This window comes from Alligator mississippiensis, chromosome 2 (assembly GCF_030867095.1).
Source record: "Alligator mississippiensis isolate rAllMis1 chromosome 2, rAllMis1, whole genome shotgun sequence".
In the NCBI taxonomy this organism is placed as follows: domain Eukaryota; kingdom Metazoa; phylum Chordata; order Crocodylia; family Alligatoridae; genus Alligator; species Alligator mississippiensis.
The window spans coordinates 161,980,055-162,004,027 of record NC_081825.1 but is presented as its reverse complement, the minus strand read 5'-3'; the positions used below and the strand labels follow the sequence as shown (position 1 = coordinate 162,004,027).

General features: G+C 44.3%; 1 protein-coding gene across 1 annotated transcript in view; it reads left to right on the top strand.

Moving 5' to 3' along the window:
* The window catches only part of PPP3CA (protein phosphatase 3 catalytic subunit alpha), a 371,469-nt gene that overhangs the window by 268,756 nt on the left and 78,740 nt on the right, over positions 1–23,973 (top strand). Inside the window, exon 6 of the mRNA XM_014600086.3 lies at positions 8,779–8,918. Coding sequence (XP_014455572.1) covers positions 8,779–8,918 — 140 coding nt within the window. The remainder of the gene's footprint in view (positions 1–8,778; positions 8,919–23,973) is intronic.

The following is a 23,973-nucleotide window of genomic DNA, read 5'->3' as shown; positions in this document are numbered from 1 at the left end:
ACCAAAGAAACCTTGCTTTGAGATCAGCAGTCCAATGTCTTCATGCTTTCTCGCCAGGCTTTTTTCTCCCAAGTTGGAGAGTATCATATCCTGTTTTGACATTAAGACTCCCTCTACATGTGCAGGTAAAGGTGTGATGGGATCTAATGCATGATCCAGACAACAGTGTCTCTTGCCATGCTATGCACGCAAGGCAGGAGGTGCAGTTGTGGGATCATGCATAAGATCCCATTGCACCTTATTGTTGGTGTAGGGGGAGCCCGATCTAGGGCTCCCCCTGCACTGGCAAGAAGCAAGGTCCTGTGGCTGGGAGCCCCCCACACCCTAGTTGAGGGGCTCTCAGCTGCAGGGTTGGGGGTTGGGACCACAGTCTCCTTGCCCTGGGGGTATGTAAAAAACCCAAGATGGAAAGATCACTGAAGGGGCAATCTCCATGCACCAATGGTGTGGGAAGTCCCTGAGTTGGGAGTATCACCACAAGTTTCCTGCATCCCTCGGGTGATTATATTGCCCCTGGGGTGATCCTCCCTGCTCTGGGGGTTTGCCAGGAGGCATGCTTTGGGGATCCAGTGTCTGTGGCTAGGGGACTCTAGATCCCAGAAGCTGCAGGGTGCTGCCATGACCCAGTGCCCGCAGCTGCTGTGACTGAGAGTCCCCAGAAGTTGCAGGACTCGGACCTAGCTGAACAAGGCATCTCTGGAGCTGGAAGCCCTGTCATCATCTGGTGGGGTTTCCAGCTGCGGAGGAGACCCTGCTACACATGCAAATTAATGCTCAATAGCAACGAGCTGTAAAGTTAGTACACACATTTTCAAGGTCTAACTTTATAATTGATGGAGCTTTATATCATGTGCATTGCCTGTGTAGCTGGTCAGTTAATTGCACGGTACCTGTAACCTGTAGAAGGGGCCTGAGGCAGAGATTCATTTCTCTTGACCTTTTCCTTTGGAAAGACCTATTTTCTGTTCTGAAAATAATTTCTAAAAACTTTTCATTTGTCCTCTTAGGGCGCATCCAGATGAGTGCGTATGTGCCTCTTGCAGCGTCTCAACCCCCTTTGAGATGCTGCAAGAGGCACGTGCAGGAACAAAAAAAGTTCCCTGCACAGCAAGTTTGCAGCATGGGGGCAAAATTAGACCTGTGAGTATCCAGGGGTCAAAAAATACCCTGGGGGAAAAAAGTGGGGCACAGTCCGGGACCATGTCCTGAGGCAACCAGAGGCTCAGTACTCCAAAGAGACACTCTGGTAGCCAGCCAGAGTGTCTCTATGGCTGGTCCTCATCCCGGTACTGAAGCATGCTGCCTGCCTGTGCAGGGCAGGCAGTGGTGCAAGCTGTAGGGACCTGGACCCGGCTTCATGCCAGGTAAGTAAAGAGTAGGGCAGCTGGAGGTGCGGGGGAGGGAGGGAAATGTGGGGGAGGGAGGCCCACCTGGCCCCAGCCTCCATTTTCCCAACTCCTCATTTGTTCCCGCATCCCCCGCTCACTTGCCTGCCTGGCCCCAGCCCCCCGCACTCACCAGAAGTAGCAGTGGTGGTGGGAACCGCTTGGGGCTTCATGACAAAGCCCCCCTGTGCGGGGGGCAGCAGGACTCAGCCCCAGCTGCCTGGCACCTGTTCTGCCACATCGTGCATGTGCACCTGGCTTGACAGGGTACCCCGTGCTGTCTCAGAGCTCCGGCCACTCAGGCTAAGTAGCGCTGAGCCCCGGGTGATGGCTGCAGCACCCCTGAGCTGCCAGACAATGCTTGGCACCCTGCAGAACTGGGCCATACCCACAAAATGCAGAGGTTGCAGTGCAGGTGCCAGGCAGCCAGGGCCAAGCCCCGCTACCCCACACCATGAGGTGAATGCTGTGCCATGAGGCCCCGAGCAGCGCCGACTGCCGCCGCTGCTGTTGGTAAGCTGCGGGCAGTGTGGGAGGCTGGAGTCAGGTAGGGGAGTGATGGGGCATGGGCAGGAGCTGAGAGGGGGAGCAATCAGGAGCCTGGAGCTGACCGGGGGAATCCCTTAATCATCTCCAGCCTCCCAGTTGCTCCTCTGCTTGACTCCAGCCTCCTGTTCATTCCCCTGCTCATCTCCAGGCTCCTGAGGCTGGAGACAAGCAGGGGAACGAGCAGGGGGCTGGAGACCAGGGGAGATTTTAAGGGGGGACTCTAGCCCCTGGGAGGGGGGGGGGGGCTGGAACCGTGCAGGCAGGGCAGTCTCTGTGCTGTGTGGGGGGAGGCAGGGGACCCACCCCTCCTAAGCAGTCCCCACACCCACAGTCCCCCCCCCCACATGTACCCACACAATGACCTGCTTCCCCCCAGATCCCTCCACACCTACCCACATCTCCCCACTTCCCTTCCCACCACCCTTCTGCAAACCATACATCCCCCTATCACACATCCACCATGTGATAAGGAAACCAAAAGCAAACATTAAAACATATAGGTTGTTAGGATTTACTTTATTATAATGCTAGAGACACTAGTAGGCTTCCTTTAACATTGTAAATATAGCAATAAAACATTGCCCATCTGATCAGTCCCTCTCTTTTGTTCTAATTGTGGAAGAATGTGGATTTGGGGGTATTTTAAAAAGTGAATTTGGGATACTGTTTCAGCAGTCCATTTGGCACAAGGGGTAGTGTTCCCAGATACTAATTGCTCAGGCCCCAGAAGTTTCTGAGGGCAAGTAGCCCTGAGCTGCTGGCCAGGACAAATTTTTCTTCTCCTCCAGCCAGCACAGGTGCTGACCTCAGGCTCTAGCTCCCCCTGGCTGCAGGTTCAGGAGGAGCCAGGCAGGGTTATTTTGCCCCAAGTGGCACAATTTGCTCCGCAACGAAGTGCATGCCTGGGCATGTGTGCGGAGGCAAAAAGCCCCAGCTCAAATTTGCACCACTTCTGTTTGAGCTGCTGCAAGTGGTTAAGCCCTTAAACTTCCAAGAAAAATATTGACTTCATCAGAGCAGTATCTCCAGATTGTATTAAGTAACACATGTTCAGCTCTCATAGGACTTTTAATTAGAAAGCATGACACACCATTTGTTTGGACTTCATTTCTGATGAGTAATGTATGGCAACTTATAAACACCTCTTCATTATTTGAACAAGTAACTATAGATTCCCTAAACTAAAATCTTTTCCTAAATGTTTGGTCTTTTAGTTTATACATTCTGTAATTAGAGGTGCACTGAAATTTCAGTCCGTTATTGGATCAGCAGCAGTATAAAGACAATTGTGTATCAGAAATTGGCCTGATATGGCCAATAATTTGGCCAATAAATGCCTGTGCATGTGCACAGTTGCAGCGCAGCACGTAGGCGGTGAGGAGCACAGCCTGCAGCTTGGAGAGCTAAGTGCAGCTGGTAAATCTGTTGTGGTAGATGGGGAGGGAGAAGGGAAGAGGCATGCAGGGGGCAGATCAAGGCCCCCCGTGGTGAGGGAGGGTGTGGGGCTGGGTCTTAGCCAGAGGCCGGAGCAGGTGCTGCCCAGCTAGGGTGGAGCAGGTGCAGGACGGAGCCACGGCTCATCTGGGGGGTGCGTGGAGGAGGGGCATGTGCTGCTGGATCTGCATGGGTTGAGGGGGCTGCCACTGGGCTGGGGCTAGGGCTGTGTTGAGCTCTACCTGGCATATGCAGGGTTTGGGCTGGGGCTGTGCTCGGGGTGCACAGCAGTGGCACTGGAGGGTGGGTTATGGCAAATTTTGGGGTGGCTATAGTGCCCTCCACCCATAGCCCCCACCCTGTGCTTCCACCCACCCCAAGCACAGCCTAGCCCAGCCCCCACCAGGAAGAGCCCGGCACAGCCCTGGCCCCAGTCCCAGCTTGCAGCTGCAGCCTGCCCTGCCCATGCCCTGCACAGATCTGGGGGCACACGCCCCCCCCGCTACCATGCCCTCCCAGGCTGCACACTGTGGCAGGAGCCGCCCCCTCACCCCCTGGATGAACTGAGGCTCCACCCCACTTCCTGCCCCGGCTGGGCAGCACCTGCCCCAGCCCCACTCCCTGCCTCACTGCAGGGGCCTTGATCTGCACCCTCTTCCCCTTCCACCACAACAGACTTACCAGCTGCACACAGCTCTCCATGCTGTATCAGAAATCAGATAGGACCTGTCTCATGTGGCTAAATTAATTTTTGATTGTTGCTTTGAAGAAATCCAGCCATTCACATGCTACAAGATGATTTCTTTCGCTGACCCTTCTTTCTATTATCCAGGTTATATAGCTCAAGCTATCATCTGCCTCAGTTCATGATATAACCACTATTGCTACAATCAGTGAAGGACTTTCATATGAATTGTCCAAAAAATCAACACAGATTGACCTTTTCCTTTTTCCAGTTTAAAGGAAATGGAAAATTTTATTTCTCCTGGACAGAGCCTTGTCTGGGGTTTCTTCAAAAAGGCTTAGTTTTTGGCTTAATTCTCTGAGTGCTTTTGAAAATCTTGCCCTTAAACAATTTTTATATCATGAGGTGATTTTTATGTTCATTACTCAAGGTTTTAATCCTAGAAGTTACCTGAACTAGTCAACAATCACCAATAGTGTTGTGAAATCATCTACAAATTTATCTCTTGCTTAAAAGAAACCAAATAAAGAATCTAATAGAATCCTGTTGTTCTGAGTGCATTACTCTGATATTCTGCCATATGTAGTGATACCAAGATTAATGGAGAGAGAGAGAGAGAGATTCTTTCTATTTCAAAATAGCTGGGAGACCTGAAGATGCTACAATGACACTATAAACTGTGGAAGCAGTCTCATTTTGTTAATGCTCTATATCTGAAAACTGAAGCTGTAATTCTTAGCAATTCTTGCCATGTCTTTAGTAGCGCTGCATGTTTCCAGTGAAGGAAAGCACCAATATTACTAGCTCAATCAGTGTTAAGCAAATTAATAAAATCCACAGTGAAAATATTTCTGGTACTTTAATCATCTGTAGGGACCTACCAAATTTGCAGATTCCACAGAATCTAGCATTGTCTACAACTCACAGAACCAGCAGGGAAAAAAATCCCCAAAAACTTACTGAGCACTTTGGCAACTTGCTTGTGTGGGGAAATGAGGTAGGGGCATAGGCTACTGGTAGGGAGAGCACGGGGGGTATGTGCTCCCCCTGACAAGGCCATCCCCTCTGCCAGCGGCTTCTGCGGGTGCTTGCCAGCAGTGGTGACGCATAGGGGGTACATGGGGGTGCATGTATATCCCCTGAGAACACTGGTGCACCCCCTGGTAGCCAGCATTCCCTGCTTAGGCAACAGGCTGGGGGGGGGGGGGGCACGTGGGAGCACTGGTGCCCGCCCTGAGAATGCTGGTCAGGGAGTGGCGGCACCAGGAAAAGTGCCACTGGCACTTCTGGGTCAGTGTCTGGCCATGGGAGAGCCCTCTGGCCCAGTCAGCACAGTCAGCTGCACGGGGAAATCCCCCCCTCCCCCCCCGACTCTGGAGGCACCAGTCACCCATGCTCTCCTGCCCTGTCCCTGCCACCACTGGTGGCTTCTGCGGGTGCTTGCCAGCCCTGTCCCCGCTGCCGATGCTGCTGGCAGCTTCTGTGGGTGCTTGCCAGCTCCATCCCCACCACCAATGCCACCCGTGGATTCTGTGGGTGCTCGCCATCCCCACCTCTGCCACCAGCTTCTGTGGGTGCCCCCCAGACTCGGGAGGCACCAGTCGCCCATGGGAATTGATGGCCTTCCTAGCCAATCAGTGGTGAGGGGCAGAACCAGATGACAGGCAGCTCGCTCAGTCAGTGACAAGGGGTGGGGCCACTGGAGCACCTTGGCCAATCAGAGGCATGGTGGGGGTGCCATGCCTGCAAAATGGCTGCCCACAAATTTGGGGGGCATTCCCCATGACTTAAGTACGTCCCTAATTATCTAAGTTGAGGTCTGCTACCCTGATATTTCTGTTAAACTTTGTGTCTCAATAGAGTTAGTTTGTAAACCATCACATAGGATCAAAACAAAGGTTTACGTTCTGTAATCCCTATGTTGTTATACTTCAGTTTTTCTTCTCTGATGGTGTACTAAAAGACCTTGCATATTTTTGTATTCAGAATTAATCTTTTTAAAGTTAGAAATGTTCAGATTTTGTAGTACTTCCTAGTAAAGTAAATTTTGTAAATGCTAATGTAATATTTTCTACTTTGTTACTGATTATTTTGTATCATGTTAAGGCCCCCCCCCTCTACCTTTGCAGATAAAGATGCAAGGGGATCTAATGCGTGATTCACACAGTTATACCTCCTGCCATACTACACATGCATGGCAGCAGGTGCAATTTTGGGATCATACATTAGATGACATTGTGCATGAGTGCCAGTACAGGGGGAGCCCCTTTAGGTGAGGGGCTCCTAGGTGCAGAGGCACCCCATTCACCCCTGCAACTGGGAGAGACAGCTGCTGCAGGCATAGTTTCATAGTTGGTAGGTTTGGAAGGGACCTAAGCAGATCATCTAGTCTGAGCCTCTGCCATGGGCAGGAAACGATACTGGGGTCAAATGACCCCAGCTAGGTGGCTGTCTAGCCTTCTTTTTGAAGACCCCCAGGGTAGGGGCAAGCACCACTTCCCTTGAAGTTGGTTCCAGATCCTAGCCACCCTGACAGTGAAGTAGTGCCTCCTGATATCTAGCCTGAATCTACTGTCAGTCAATTTATGGCCGTTATTCCTTGTTACCCCCAGTAGTGCTTGGGGGAACAGGGACTCTCCCACTGCCTGCTGGTCCCCTTTGGCAAGTTTATAGGCGGCCACCAGATCCCCTTTCCTCCTTCTTTTGTGGAGGCTGAACAGGTTCAGGTCCTGTAGCCTCTCCTCTTAGGGCCTGCCCTGATGCCTTGCAAGTCTCCCAACCTTGGGGATGGAGAAATCGCAACTGTGGCAACCTCCCAGTTCCAGCAGTGTGTGAAAGCCCCAAGGCAGGGAGACCACAGCTGCAGTGACCTCCCAGCCCTAGGGATGTGTGAAAACACCGGGGGAGGGAGATGGCTGCTTCAGTGATCTCCCCGCCCCAGGGGTTTCACGCATCTCTGGGACAGGAGATTGTAGCTGCGCCCTGTTGTAGCTACCAGGACCCATTTGGATTGCTGCACTGGGAGGTATGATACAGGGACTCGGAGTTTGCAGACTCCCAGTGGGATGCTGCTGGGACCCAGAGTCCCCAGCATTTACAGGACTCGCAGCCCCAGCTAGGCAAGATGCATGTCTGCAGCTAAAAGCTCACAGCTGACGGGGCTCCCAGCCACAAGGGAGACTGCTACATGTGCGAATTAAAGCTCAATAGCAACCAGCAATAAAGTTAGTATATGTTTTCAAGGTCTTAACTTTGTAGCTGGTTGGAGCTTTTATAGTTACTTTGCACATGTAGCTTGTTTCAAGATAATTGCAAAATGAACCAGTTAATTGTGTGGTACCTGTAACAGGTAGAGGGGGCCTAATGAATTCATAAACAATTATTATGCTTATACACAAAAATAATTATTGGACCAATAAATGCAGCTGTTTTTTCTTAATTAAATATTATTTTAATTACCAACATTACTTGTATTTTAATTACTGAATGGAAATTCTAAACTATAAGAGAGAGGTTGTTTTTTTTATTTCATTACACTGAAATAATTATATCCTGCCTAAAAATTAGTTATTTCAACAATATAGCATAATGGCAGGTTCAAATAGTTTAACACTCAGATACCAGGTTACAGTCATGACTATCTTCTATACTTTTTTCCCCAGTGGGTCTATCCATCCTTGGCAGTCGCCTGGAAAACATTTTTGCATATTTATGAACGTGTATTATTTCACTTTTTTTAGTTACAAAGACATTAATTATTTAAAGTCCTGAAACAAGTTAGGAATGTACTTTTGCAATAAATTTTTATGACTAGCATGAACGTGTAGAAATTCAGAGGTCTTCTCTTATTACAATTTTTTAATTTAGTGTTGAAAACATGAAAAATCACCTCATTCCTTTTGAATATTAGAAAAAAAAGTATGCTACTACATCATTACTTGTGCTTCCTAGACAGAGTGGAGAATTTGATAAACTGTCAGTCTGATTTACGCACCTATTTTTGCAAAGTTTAAAAAAAATATATCTTAGTGTGGTCATGATGACAACAATTGATTTAAAAAAAAAATTATTCTTTTTTTATTATTATTAATTTTTATTTTTTAAATATTTTTCTAGTTTCCTATGCTTTGTTTCATCCACAGCATGCTTCTGTATAATTTACTCATCTTTTAATACAAATCAGGATGAAAAAGGGATTTTTAACTGTCCAAATTAGGTTAAAATAGAGATGTGACCTATAAGAGTATCACAGCAATATATTGCAGTATTCAGCAATTTAAAACAATGGCTATTAATTTAAATTGAAAGCAAAAAATGTGTTCAGTTATAACAATCGTTATTTTCTATTAGAAAGTTCTTAATTCCTTGAATCAAATGTCATGCTTCCTGGAAAGTCATAGATATAACAGGTTCCCAAATTTTGCACTCGAGATTGTGGGAGCCTGAGATGCAGACAAAGAGGCAGAGTGGAGTAGAACGTTTCTCCCTCTCTCTCATTCTGTAATGCTGAAATACTCCTTGATCATGCTGGAGGCACCAGAAAATAATGTTCTTTCATCAGCCAAAAATCTGCCATATTAAAGCTGAGAGCAACTTTGAGCCAAATTGCAGAATGCTATGGGTCTCAAGTCAGAACTCCCTGAAATACAAGCTTATCATTCATATTCTGTTTGGATGCCACTATGATATGTAGTTAGCATTTCTTCCTGTCTCCTATTTTCTTAGTTAGATCGATTCAAGGAACCACCTGCATATGGACCTATGTGTGATATCCTGTGGTCAGATCCCCTAGAGGACTTTGGAAATGAAAAGACTCAGGAACATTTTACTCACAACACAGTCAGGGGTTGTTCATACTTCTACAGGTGAGGATCACTTTTTTAATATATGGTTCTCTGCAGAGCATTTCTATACATTACCTGGAATCATGGACAAGCCTGACTTTTATTTGAAACCGGTTTCCAAGTTATAAGTGTGCACAAGGTTAGTGGGGCTTTATTGCATGGTTTTTATTCTCAGGTAAATAGCTAATTTAAATTGTGGGGGGTGGGGTGGATTAAACCATGAAAGCGCTAAATAAATGGGTTTTGTTTATCAAAATCTCTTTTCTGCATGTTTGCCTTGTCAATTGCTTTTTCATACGGTTGTTTTATACAATTGTGTACAATTGTTCATACAATTGCGACATTTTTAAAAATATTTTTAAATAAATGTTATTGTCTAAGAAGTGATATAGTGAAGATATGTTAATTTGAGAAGTTTGTTAATTTCAGATGATTCACATTACCTGTTAAAGATTTAGCCATCCATTGTGCTGAGATGATGGTTAGGATTCCATATGCAATCTCAGATTGTTATATTAGGAATCTGCCATACTTTAAGAAATTGAGTTTGGGGCTAGATTCTTAGATAATGAATACTTAATGGAAAAAAAAATGTTCCCAATATTTACCTGGCTCTACTTCTGCTCCCTTCGTGAACAGTTTTTCTTTCTCTCTTTTTCCATGATAGTAGGAGGCCAGGGGGCTATCCTGTCATCCATTCCATACTTCTTTAAATGGGCCAGCTGCAGTTCAATCTTCTCCTGTCCTGTTCATATGGGTTAGGAACAAACATTACACACAAACCGGTTTAAGTGATCAGAAACTGGTTTAAACCTGTAACAGAACAGATGTTCAGTGCACATAAACCAGTTTGAAAGCCAGTTTGAAAGTTTGAAACCATCCTCAAAAAGGATGTGGAGAAGCTTGAGAGAGTCCAGAGAAGAGCCACGCGCATGATCAGAGGTCAGGGAAGCAGACCCTACGATGACAGGCTGAGAGCCCTGGGGCTCTTCAGCCTGGAAAAGCGCAGGCTCAGGGGTGATCTGATGGCCACCTATAAGTTTATCAGGGGTGACCACCAGTATCTGGGGGAACGTTTGTTCACCAGAGCGCCCCAAGGGATGACGAGGTCGAATGGTCACAAACTACTACAAGATCGTTTCAGGCTGGACATAAGGAAGAATTTCTTTACTGTCCGAGCCCCCAAGGTCTGGAACAGCCTGCCACCGGAGGTGGTTCAAGCGCCTACATTGAACACCTTCAAGAGCAAACTGGATGCTTATCTTGCTGGGATCCTATGACCCCAGCTGACTTCCTGCCCTTTGGGCGGGGGGCTGGACTCGATGATCTTCCGAGGTCCCTTCCAGCCCTAATGTCTATGAAATCTATGAAAATGGCTGAAACCATTTTGAGATAAACCTGGTTGAATGTAGTATCAGACTTAACTGATTTGTGTCAAACTGGTTTAGGCAATGGCTGTACCAGACCCCTTGCTGATTTAAGTTAAACCACGCTCTCTCAGCATCCCGGCTTGCTCTCAGGGCTGGACGGGGCTGTCTGCTAGAGCAGAGCAGGGTTGGCCCCGCCCCTCTCCTTCCTATCCAGAGCACTATCACTGCTCCAGCTGGCTGAGAGACTGCAGCAGCTGCCTGAGAGACTGCAGCAGCTGCCAGGCTTCCCCCTTCCCTCTGGCTGCTCAAGCCGGGATCCCCTCCTCCCGCCTCTCTCCTATGACAGGTACCCAGTGAAAGGGCCCAGTATTTGGCCATGCCCCCTCCTCCCCCCCAACATGCTGCCTAAAGCTGAGAGGTATCTGTGTGGGTCTTCAATTTCACTGGAGCAAAGGGCAGACAGCTAGCACCTTGCAAAAGCACCCTGCAGATAAGAAGAGCTTGAAACTAATGAGGGCTTGATGGGCTGATAAAACTAGCTGCAATCTATCAGTCTTCAAGAAGGAACAGCAAAAATGTTAGGTCCGGTTTGCAGACAGTCTGAACAAGAGGGGGAGATGAAGATTGAAAAGCTCAGTATCAACAGATGCAGGGTCTGGCAACACTTCTTCCCCTTAGGCAGTGAGCAGAGAAAAGTCTGGGACTGCAGGCAAGTTTGGGGTTAAAACCCCTCCCTAATCAGTGTCCTGCCAGGGCCTGGCCACAACCCCCTCAGCTCAGCTCTGTAGCAGGGAAAGGAGGGCTGCTTTAGTGCTCCCCAGCTTGTAACCTGAACCACTGCAGGCATGTGCCTGCATTTTTTCAGTCCAGAGGAGATGTCTGTGCAGTTACAAACTGATTCAGCCTAGCTAGGTTAGACTAACCTGCAAAGATTGAATCAGTTCAGGCTCAGACTTTTTGAATGTCGGACCCCAGCCATGAAAAGTAAAGGGCAGGGCTGTAGCATTTTTATTTTCTCCATTCACCTGTCCATCATGTGTAAAAGAGAAAGGAATAATAAAAAGATTACATCTTCTGTCAGAATGCATTTAGATCCCTATGGCCTGGGAATCCAGGGAAGCTGACAGAGATGCATATCACAATGGATGGAGTGTCTTGAAAAAAAGGGAGTCAGTTTGGGAGCTAGGGAATCTGGAAAGAGTTTGTAGCTAGGGACTTGAGGCTGTTTGGACTGGAAAGAGAAGAGATGAAGTAACTTTGAGGGGCTCAGGGCTGTGCAAGCGAAATTGGCGATAGAGGAACTGCTTAACCCTTTGGAGATGGCAGAGAACCCCAGGCTGGCTGGCCTTTGTCCTCTAAGAAATGTCTCTATTTAAGAGGAACCATATCTTCTTTTCTGTTTGGAACTTTGGGGTGCAAGAAAAGAAGATACTGTTCTCCTGTCCCCAACCCTGTTAGGAATTGCTGTAGTGAAGTCCTGTCCTTTTTCTGGCTTGATATCCTGGCTCTGACAGTGCCACAGTGGATTCTGCCAAGGTAAAAATTGATTGGCCAGTAAAAATTGGTAAAAATTACTGGCCAGTAGGCCAGTGGACTGGATCCAGCATATAGGCTGTTTGACGCACCTTTCTCTTTGACTAGATCTCTTTGTGTCTGCAGAGTATAGCCATATTCTCTTGCTCTTCAACACCAGTCCACTAGGAGAGCTAAATTTATTTTCTCCACAGTGTAGATTAAGTTTATATAAAAAGTATATCCCAAGTGGAAAGGCTAAGAACAGCGATGAACATTTCAAAGGAATGGCAGAAAGAATTGAAAGATGCATACAAGCCCAGTGCAATTATTTCTAGCTTATTGAGAATTTTCTAGTAGTTATATTAAATACTGTAAGTAATTCCTATTTCCTTAGCATTTTTTTATTGAAATGGCAATTTTAAGTGACCTTTCTGTGTTTTTTAAGGTTGTTTCCCATAATTAAATATCATGAGACAGATGGCATTAGCAGTTAATGTACCTTGCTAGCTCAGTAAATGCAGAGTTAATATGGCATTACAATCAGTAAAAACTATATAGATCACCTATATTCACCCAGAACGTGTATATTTATTAAGCATTTACTTTTACAATACAGTTGAGATGTAGAAAGTTTTTTACAGCTCAGTGAATTTCAAATTGATCACGGTTTTCCTTTTTGCATTTCTTTCTACATAAGAAACTCAGTAACCACTACAACCAGTACTTTTGAGTTTTACAGTCTTAAAGTAGTTTCTAGAGTTCATATTTATGGAGCTAAGCAAAATTTTGCATTAACTTTCCAATCCCTAAACTCCTTCTACAAAGGAGGACATTTAGCAACCATATCTTTTGTACACTGCAGAATTTTTAAATGTTGATTAATGTGCAGTTTTTCAGGAATTGTGGGAACATGAAAGGAAGGCAGCTACTGTAGAAATCTAGCCTAAAAAATAAAGCCTTTAAATGTAAAATATGATTCATTATTCATCTTGAACAATCTCTGCTTCCTCCGCCAAAAGAAAGCTGCTAATGGGGCTCATTTTCCTTTATGCTTTCTGAACTTTAAGCATATATGTCTTCTTCAGTCTTTGTCAAGTTAGCTAATGTCAAAGCAAGAAAGATCAAAGTATATTTAATAAGCCCTTATCTATGTAGACTAGAAATGTTTTCTCAACTGCTGTCTTTAAAACATAGCAAATCAAGGTCAGATTCCACCACCCTTACTTACATGGAGTGATACTGTACTCTGCAAAAAGTAGTAACTGACAGAATTAGGCCTTAATGTTAAGTTAAATCTGTGCGTGTTAAATCTATGCATGAAATCTATGTTTTGGCATTATTAATGAACTGATGCAGTTTGGAAACCAACATCTTAACTGTTGCTATTTGGAGAAAAACAAGAGTTTCTCCTTAGCCATGTATCTAATATTTTTTTTGAATTTGTCTTTTTTTCTGCATTTTTTTTTTTTATTGTTCATTGTACAATGGTATCACCCTCAAGCATTTCTCTGAAAGTACTCATGTATAGGTTCTTCGTTAGGCAAACATAGTACTGGCTATGTTTCTTGAGAATGTTTCCTGTTATTAGAAGGCAAACTTGAAGAAGCCTCTTCAACTTTGATTCTCCCAGATGTAGTACTGTTTGGAAAGAAGCAGTAGGTAAACAGGATTAGGGAATTTGTAAAATATTTGGAACTTTTTTTTTTCTTCTGATCGATACTTGAATTGCATGTGTAAGACTTATTGGAAGTGTGCAGATTTGAAATGCATTTTTCTCTCATCACATCCATAGAAAGCCCCTCTAAGTGTACATGGTCTTACCCATGAAAACTGTGGGTGAATCCCTCCTTACATTGCTTAATTGTACCTGTTCCAGATATCTAGGGAGCTGTGTTACTACTGAGTTAACAAACAATCCTATGCCCAGCAAAAATGTCAAGGATTTCCTATGCTGTGTGCGCCTGTTTTCAAGCTAGAATTTGCTTTCTATGAGCCTTTATGTATATAAGACTTACATACTTATGTGCATAAGAATTACAAAAAAATTCATACAAAATGTTAGCTACATTTTGGGAAGCAAATTTCAGATTTCAGTGAGGGCAATGAATTGTAATTTTAACACACGTAAAAAAAATAATGAGAACAAACTCTTTGTAGTATAATTTGTAATTGGGAAGAGAGATGTTTGTATCAGTCATTAATTTAAAAAAAATGCTCTCTTTCTTATGTTGCAAGGAACTTTTAAGTATAAACAGTAGGTCAGAGAACCAATTTCGTACATTTTAATGTAAACCATGAAGCTGAAGTTCTTGCCATGACACTTCTAAGTTAGTGAATTGTTTCTGTCAAGGTAAAAATAATTGGGTAAATGTCTGAGAGATGAGAAAGCTAAAGAGGTCCACATGAAAGAGGTTATGCTCATATGTCTGTTGCTGTAACTTCCAGAGGGGTCTATCAGAAAAAAAAAATCGTACTTTGGTTGTTTTGTCATTCCCTCTTCCCTTTGATAAAAGGAATAGGTGCAAAATAATTACCCATTTATTTAGTGAGGGTAACTTCAATCACAAAAATCTCAATATAATGCATCATATGGGATCCAGATTCTTTGGTCTGGCCATTTTCTCTTTAGTATGTGACAAAATCAGGGAGAAAGAAGTCTTTACTCTGTCTTAGCTTTCCCCTGATTCTGGACCAGCTGAACCAGAGTCCAGTTTGTGCCCAGTTGAAATTTATTCCCAATTTTATCAGGCTTCTCTCTGATATCTGCAGTCCATTCCAGCAGCTTGATGTCACTGGGTGCATGTACACATTATTTAATGTGCCATAGTTACTGCACATTTAGTTTAGTACCTCCTTAACGAAGTAGTAACTGAATGCACAGTAACTACGTTTACTGCTCAGTAGCACCGATGCATGATTTTGTTGGCCTTGTTTGTTTTTTGTGACAGTCACTGCACAGTAGCTTATTGCCACAGTTTCTGACCGGCATGCTACCATGGAATATTATTAAGCTACTGTGCAGGAAGCATCTCATGTAGACATGCCCACTAGGACCTAGGAATGTATAGCCACATGCTAGGGAGAGCATATCTGGAAGGAGCAGACAAAAGAGCTTTTACTGTTCTGTGTTGTTAATGTTTTGGCATATTCTCAGTGCTTCAATCAGGACTAAAAACATTACGCACTGTATAAAGAGCACAAAATATAGTCCCAGCCCAAATGATACCCACAACCTTATGTATGAGTATGTGTATTGTAATGCAAATACATGTTTTCAAACCCCACATCTTAGGAATGAAAATTCAAACAGTGTTAAGTGAAACGGATAGTTTTCAAAACATCTTAAATACCAAAATATTTTACAATCAAAGCATTCAATCTGCATGTATCTCCATCTGCTGCTTCACCTATTATGCTGTATTTCTTTTGCTGTCGGGATGCTCCAGTGCTCCCTGGCCAAGTTAGGAAAGCCAGCTGGCAGAAATTTTCTTCATCATGTTTTTCTGGAATTTATTGGGCTTTCCCAATTACTGGTGAAAGGGTTCCCATTAGTGCAGTGAGAAGACTCTGTTACATTCTGAGTTAATCTTAGCGATGTTTATTTCCCCTTTCACAGTTGTGTTAATTAAATCAGTGACCCCAATAATGCAAAATATACTCTGGTACTAGGAGAATTGTATATAAGGAATTTAATCTAACATGGGTATTAAAGAAGGAACATTATGGTTACATATTCAAGGAGAGGAGTGCTGTTGTAGTTTGTCATTAAGGTATTCTGTTTCCCTTGTGAGTCAATGCTCTTCTCTGATTCAGCATGACACATGAGATACAGTCAAAACATTAGGTCGTGTCAGAAAAGCCTGCTAGTTTTTAACTTGGTCAGCTGTGTTTTATTTTTGACTGATTGAAATGGACTCTGCAAAGTGAGAGAGAGAAGAAAAAAAACATTTCCAAAATGTAGTAATATGCATGTAAGCTGGTTGGGGGATTTTCTGATTTTTATTTTATTTTTTTGTTGTTGTTTTTGGAAATTGCCAATTTCTGAAAGGTACTTGTTCTGACAGACTTCTGCCAAAAATCCTATTTACTTGACATGTTCAGTTGTGGAGAGCACCAGGCACCCAAAGGTTTGAGGCATCTCTTGCCATGCAGACTCCCCCTGGTGTCTGCAGGTGCCACAGCTTCCAAGGCAAGGAAGATGCATGGCTAGGGCTCTAGATGCTACTATGGTTCATCATTTGCCGATTGGGAACTCATAACTCTGGGGAGAACTTGGGAATGAGAGCATCATAAACTCCCAGAGTCAGAACAGCCATTTGCTTTGTTTCATCTTATGGGACAAAAAAAATATCTAGTCAAAACATTGCAATCTTTTCTTACTTTTTGTCTGCTTCCCCCCTTTCCACCCACTTTAAGCTACTTACTGCTTCATGGAATGGAAATTCCGGGTTACACCCAGATTTTTAGTGTGCCATGCTGTAAAAGCAAATATAAAGTCTGAATATTCAGTGGGAAACCAAATGCAATTTATGAAGGCAAGACACATCCCCTTCCTCCCCTCTGCCCCAGGTTGTTATATACCCTTTATGTACTTTATTAAAATGCCTTCCTGACCAGAAGCCCCCTTCTTCCTTGTTCCCCTCATCCATGCTGTTACTCATTGCAATGCTGTTGTTCAGTAGGACTAGATTCTAAATTCCTTATGAAGAATTCTTGTTGCTTTCAGATGATGCATTTAGAGGGAACCCCCTCCCCCCCCCCCACATAAATTAGGTGTTTCATTGAATAAGGATTGCTTAATTTAACTTTGGATTCCTTTTTTAAATTGCAATTTGTAAAAGTTATTGTACAGCTTTTCCAAATTTTTCATCGGAACATTTTTTTTTTAATGAAAAATATCTTTAAACCAAAACAAAAAATGTCTGTAAAATATATTCCTTTAGTTAAGAATGTTTATTTTGTTTCATTTTATTCTATTTTACTTTATTGAAAGGGTTTTCAAAGTCTGAAACTGTTTTGTGGATCCAAAAGTTCCGGTTCTGCCATGTTGGGGGGGGGGGGGAGGGGACTTTACTTTGCATTTAAGTAAATCCAGTAATTCTATATTTCATAAAGGGTTTGGACTGTTTTTGAAAAAAAGATGATCTAGATCTACATGTTGAATGACAAGAATTAAAAGAAATTAAGCACAGTGGGTACACCTATATGAGACGCTCAAAGGGCAATTTAGCATAGTTTACTGTGAAGTAAGCATGTGGGTCTATATGTGCACATTCTTACTTCATATAAATCTTCCTAATCCCAAGTAAATTGACTACCTGCAAATGCAAGTAGCAAATTTTCTTGGCATTAGTAATGGCTCCTGTAGATGCTGGGCCAGGAGCCAAATCTGCTTCTGGGCAGCCGTCCATGAGGGGGTGGGAGGTAGCTCCCTGCCCTGGGGAGCTGTCTGTGCTAGTGCAGGCTCTACCACAGGAGCCCTGGTAAGGACTCTCTAAGAACCCTGCTTCCGGATGCGATTGCAAAGTAGGTAGCTGGGGAACCCTAATCTCCCAGCAGAGGCTCCAACCATCAGGTCACTGCTGGGAGAAGTTTATCTCCCAATTAAAATTGAGGAGTAGGGGTTGGGACCTCCCTGCATGGGGACAGCTCTGGGATGCACATGCAGGCTTCGCTGTGCAGCCCAGGAGAAGCCTGAAACTGGCCAGAAACTGTCATGGTTAGGAGAAGGTGTCAGGGCCATTCTCTGATCGGGTGATGGAGGCACGGGGCTTAGAAAGAGCTACAGGGGTGGGGCAGGTCCCAGCCCCTTGCCCCTGTCTGCCAGTGGGACAGTTAGCAGCAAGCTAGCTGCTAGCTGTCCTACAGGCAGATTAGGCAGGGGCCTGAGACCTGCTCCTCCACTGCAGCTGTTTCCAAGCCCTGTGCCCCTGATCAGGGAGCCCTGGCCAAGAGCTCCCTGCCCCAGCAACAGTCATCCCCCTTGGGCCAGATGACTGGTGTCTCCTGGCCTGGTGCTCCCTGCCAGACTCTGCCCTGGCACCCAAGGGAGAGCATGGAGCTCCCCCAATGGCCACAGGGATGCACTGCAGGGCTGCAGGGAACTGGGAGCAAATCTTCATCCTAACCCTCACACTTGTAAACACCTACCCAAAAACCCTTACAACACAGTAGCTTACTTCACTGTAAATCTAGGCCTCGAGTAAATGCATGTGTAGGTATACCCAGTGTGCATCACCTGTGCTTTGCACTGTATAAGGAAGGCAGTGTCCAGTGTAAAAACCAAAACAACCCCCTCACAACCAGTAAGTGACTATCATAAATGCATAAGGAGAAGTGGGGCAAGTTTAGGTGGCACAGACAATTTTAGTTTTTGTATTTTCTAAGTTTTAAAAGTTTGAGTTTGCAAGCTTATCTTCTTTTAATGTACTTTGTTCTGCAAAGTATTCTTAGTATTCAAATAGGGAAGAAAAGAGTAGACTTATTGCATAGATGCCTATTAATGTGAAGATGAATTTCTTGAAAAAGCTAAATCCTTCTACCACACATTTGAAAGGAAGACTAATACCAACAATATTCCTTTGGGAGAGCCTTGCTTAACATGGGAGAACTGTTCTACAGCCATTTAATCCTACAGGAAGAGAGAAAAGTTACATTTTTGAAAAATTAACCCTCTTGAATTGCCAGTGAAGCAGTTTTTGAGAGAGGGTTATACAGTGCTTTATATCATTCGTTGGTACAATCCGTAACAAAGTTTACACTCAGGGGAAATTAATTTTCTCTTTCAGTTAAAATAAATAAATAAATAAAATAAAAAGTACATTCAGCTATACCTTAATAGTCATAGAGAGTAAGGCTCATAATAGTATGTGCCAAAAAAGAAAATGTCCCTTGTTACATGAAGACTGGCTATAAATGCATTTTTTTTTTCCTGGAATTTGATATAATGTAAGCTTTGAAAATTTAAGAACACACGTAAGAATCTTACTGAATTGTATTGTGCGTAATAAAATATCTTTTGACAATAAATTGATATAGTATCTAAATCGGGATTTATTTTGGGAAAAAAAATCTACATTATTTTTCATTCTGGGGGCTTGCTTTTACATGCACTGATTTACAGCTATAAACCCTGATAATAAATATGATGGCAAGGTATGGTCACCTCTGAAACTGGAAGAAATCTAAACAGCAAAGAAGCATATAAAATAGTTTAACAGTCAATAGCAGTTCGGTACTGAAGGCTCAAATTCTGTGTGTATCTATAGAACAGGTACAGTAGATGTAGCACAACTGAAGGCCTATGGCCTCAGCAATGAGCTAGAAAAAGCATTAGACATGTGGTAATGGCTTCACTTTTCCTTACGCTGTGACTGCCAGCAAAGGTACTAACTAGGAGAGGCTTCTGTGATGTGACCACTTGCATCTAAGATCAGTTGGAAACATTTTTCTGACAGCAAACCAGAATGACCCAGCTCAGGTCTGAGATGGGCTGGTGCTAGGACCTGGCCACGGCCACTGCCACTTCTTACAATCTGGCCATGGCACAGCATGGGCAAATTCTTCCACTGCCAAATGCTGCTAAAGCCCCCTGGCTCTGGGCCTGGATCAATTGCTCTGCAGGCTGTAGACTGGGGCAACCCCTGTATAAATTCATCAGCTTATTTCATGTAAGTCTTAAAACAGCTCACAGTAGTTAAAAGACATTGTTGAAGAGAGAATTTTGGGTTCACAAGGAGCACAAAATTGGGGCCAGCTATATGGCTAGAGACAGACATTCAAAAAGCCTGAGCTTGAATCGATTCAATCTTTGCATTTTAGTTTAACCTGCAGAGATTGAACCAGTTTGCAAGTGGATAGGCATTCCCTTTTCATTCTGGAAATGTAGGCAGAAGCCTGCAGTGGCTCTGGCCACAAGCCCGGGGGCATTAGAGCAGCTCTTACCTTCCACAGGGAAGCTGAGCTAAGGGTGGGGTATGGCCAGGCCTGAGTAAGATGGAGGAGTGGTTTAAGCCCAAATCCTAGCCTGCATGGTTCAGAGGATGGAGGAAGAGAGCGTGGCCAATCTGCTGTGGTGGGGGAGGACGAGGAGGGGAGAGCTCTGCCCACCCTAGTGGCTCTATGGCTGCTGGGATCAATCCCATCACACAGGCCTGCCAGGCCCCAGTGGGGGGCTTTCCCCACTCCTTCCTCTCCCCCACCACCGTGAGGCAGGGAGAGGGGCTCTGTTCAGTGCTGGAGGAGTCTCTTTCCCCCTCCTTCCCCCCCCCCCCCGTTGCCATGGGGGTGGGGCTCTGTGGGTTGCCCAGCCCCAGAGGGGGACCCTTCCCCCTACTTCTTCCCCGCCACTGCAGGGTGGGGAAGAGGGCTCTATGCCAGGCTGTCGGGCCACAGAGCGAGGGACTCTTTCCCCTCCTTCTCTTCCTTCTGCTGTCACAGGGTGGGGAGGGGGTGCTCTGTGCCTCGCCCCCATGGCCCAGCCTGGCCCCACCATGCAGCTGCCTTGGCTGGGGCTGGCCATGGGGGTGGGGCCAACCCCGACAGCTGCAGCTCAGTTACAGCTGCTCCCTGTACCCCAGCTGGGCTGGGCCGGGCAGCAGCTCACAGCAGCATGGGGGGGTGAAGGGGGAAGAGTCCCTCTCAGCACTGAACAGAGTCCTCCTCCCCACCTGGGGCGGTGGGGAGAATGAGGGAGGAGCAGGGGGAAGAATCATCCTCTGGGGCAGGGCAGTCTGGCATAAAGCTACTCTCCCTGCCTGGTGGGGGAGGAGCAGGGGAAAGTGTCCCCCTCTGGGGTTCGGCAGCCTTGCAGAGTCCTCCTTGTCACCCCATGGTGACAGAGGGAGAGGCAAGGGAGCAGGAGTCCCCCTCTAGTGCTGCACAGAGCCCCCCCTCCCTACCCTGGGGGGAGAAGGAGGAGGGGGAAGAGTTCCCACCCCCTTTCCACGCATGGAACAGAGCCCCAGTATGGCCCTGTTAAGGTGAAGACAGAAGGGGGAAGGATTAGTTTCTCTCTCCATCCTTTCTGACTTGCAGCTGGGGTCTGCCAGCCCCAGGGACCATCACTGCAGCCCCCTCCTCTCTGCTCCCCGGCAAACGTGCAGACCCCGGCTGCAGTGGGAAAGGAGGTTAAGGAGGGAAGAATTAACCCCCTCCCTGCCCACTTTGTCTAAAATGGGCCATGCTGGCTGGTTTCTTACCATGTCCTGTCCCTGTTTGGGCCAGAGAGCACAGAGGGGCAGGGCCAGCCCTGTTGGGCTGGAGCAGAGGACCTAACTCAGCATGTTGAGATGCTGGAGGACTCTGGGTTAACTCAAACCAGGAAGGGGTCTGAGACAGACTTTGAATAAACTGGTTTGAGCTGTATCAGTTAAGCCTAATACTACATTCAACCAGGTTTATCTCAAAGTGGTTTAGGCCATTTTGAAACTGGTTTATGTGCACTGAATGTCTGTTCTGTTACAGGTTTAAACCAGTTTCTGATCATTTAAACTGGTTTATGTGTAATGTCTGCCCCTAGCCTATATGTATATGTTAAAGGAGTATAGTAGGGCTTTTAAAACCAAAGTTCCTTAATGATATGAAATCTCTGCTGGTCTGTGAGTAATAGTGAGCTAATTGGTTGCAATTCAGAATACCAGTGAATGTCATTGAAACCCACTGATATTTTTATTTGATTTATTTTTACTGCTTTCATTATCATCCAGTGCAGTGAAAGAAAAACGATGAAGAAAACATAATAGACTAGAAATTATGACCAGCTTTATAGGTAAACAATGTAGTCAACTTAGCTGCCTGTTGGATTTTTTCCAGAGGTGAATATAAAAACTCTTAACAAAATGTACCATAAGTCTAGCCTATAAACTAACTGATTGTGGAAGAAAAAGTATGCAATTTAGTTTCTTCCCCTTACTACTAGCAGGCTTGACTGAAATCCTGTCACCATATAAGGGACCACTGCAGTCACCAAAACTATTAATAAACTCCATATAATTTCAGCCATTTTAGCCCTTTTGTAAAAGCAACCTTTTTAGACAATTTTAAGTACAAGACAAGAGGCATATTTCTGTGGACGAGGCAAGTGGCAGAATAATATCTGAAATGAGCAACATATTGTTCTGATCAGTTTGCAGCCAGTAGGTTCAAGTGAACATTCAGCTCAAAAGCTTGTTGTCATCGATGCATTCGAAGACATATGAAGATCACCAATTTCTCTAATTCTTTGCCGAATGCAAAAGTAACAGAAATCCAGCATTTTGTTTGGGGAGACCTGAAAAATAAATAATTTTGGGGGAACATTTTTGCTGCTTCATGTTGCTAACGTGTGCCATCTAAACAAAATCCCAGGAAAAATAGTTGGAAAGGGAAAGCTGAAGTAGTCCATAAAATAGAAAGGAAGATAATCTCTCTTTTGTTAGCCATACTCTGAAAGAGTTTGAAAACCTTTGTGTGAGACCATAGGGAGATTCGTAGGCATCCTAGAAGGCCTAAAAATAAAATTTGCAAAATATTATTTAAAGTCAGTCACTGCCAATGGTGGAACTTAAATTTTCATGTTCCAGGCTCCCGGTTGTGTGATGATTTTGTCTAGGTAACATGCCGTACTCTGGAGCATTGCTATCTTTGTCTCTAAGATTTTCACTAACCCTTAATGACCACATTTATTTTAAGTAATATTTTCAACAAAACTTTTTTTTTTTTTTTGTAATTCAGGTTTTCTGAACTTTTATCCCAGCGTATTTAGCAACAGTTTTTGCAAAAACATTTTGTTTTAACTCTACTGTTGATCACTTCATTCCTGTGCCACTCACTGCAAAGTATTTTGCTCTTACATTAATGATAAAATACAACTTTTAATTTATGGGCATTATTTCTAGCAACAAACACAATAATGCAGGCTAACCTTATAGAATATGTTTTTATATATTTTATTTTTGTATTTTTATATGCATGTTTGTTTGCTTGTTTATATATAGTATTTTTACATATGTATGTAAACTTTGAACATGTATTTCTGAAATGAATGGTACTTTCTTGCAACATTATGTAAGATTTGATAGTTAAGGGAAGGAGGCAAAGATGAATGGTGCTGAAAAATTATTTTCCTTCTTCCTTTTTTAATAGAGGAAAAGGCCTTTAAAAAAAGACAGAAGTATGTTGGAAGCTACATTATAACATAGTTATTATGGCCTGGGTATACAAGCCGTAGACTATATGCCAATTGGTTCACCAGTAGTTCCTTTTATGGTCTTGGGTATACTGCTGACTTTCAGTTGTAGAACCATCACCATTATATACCTTCCACATGCATCTCAGGGGAGGCAGAATGATGTATCACTGGAAGGAATCCTCTGTGGTCCAGTGTGGTTAGTTGCTGTTCTAGCATGCCATGACAATATGACTAGAAGCATGACAGCACAATCACCCATGGCTAGTCTTACAGCCATCAGTTTCTTTTTTAACTGTGTTGGTGAGATCTGCGTCAGAGGGCTACAAAGACCTCTAATAACCACATTTAAAAATAGCTCCTTTTAGTTTTTACTTGGTGTAGAAGAGGTGAAGTTGTTATACCTCGCCCTTACCAAAATTGCAAAAATGAGGATTAAAGATAGAGGGTAGAGGATTAATACCCCAGTATAACACCCATAAACTTACTACAGTAGTATATAAAGTTCAGGAAATCTAACCAAGAATTCCTTAGAGAAGACATTGCACAAACCTCTCTATGCAAGTCAGTTTAGGAAGTACGCTGGGTTCAGAGGCAACTGGAAGCTTTGCTAACCTCATGGCAATCTGCCAATTCGTGTGGTGGGGTTTGAGGTGTGGGAAGAAAAGAGCATTCAGTTTTGTGATGGGTTTAGGTGTGTTTGGCCTTTCACTGTTGTTTGTTTATGAAAAGAAAAATTATACATTTTGCATTAAACTTGAAATTCTCATTCCCTTTGGTTGGTGAGAATGGCATAAAATATAACTTCAGAACTTTCCCTATGCTCAGTTCTTGGTGTAGGAAATCTGTGAAAACGTGAAAAGGAAAATCACAATATAGTTGGGGATGGCCCTGTTTTGAGCAGGGGGTTGGACTAGATGACTTCCTGACATCCCTTCCAACCCTAATTTCCTATGATTCTCTTTAGCCAAGTTTTCCATATCAACTATATATGCACGTGAAGCTATAAAAAAAGTGTTTATCA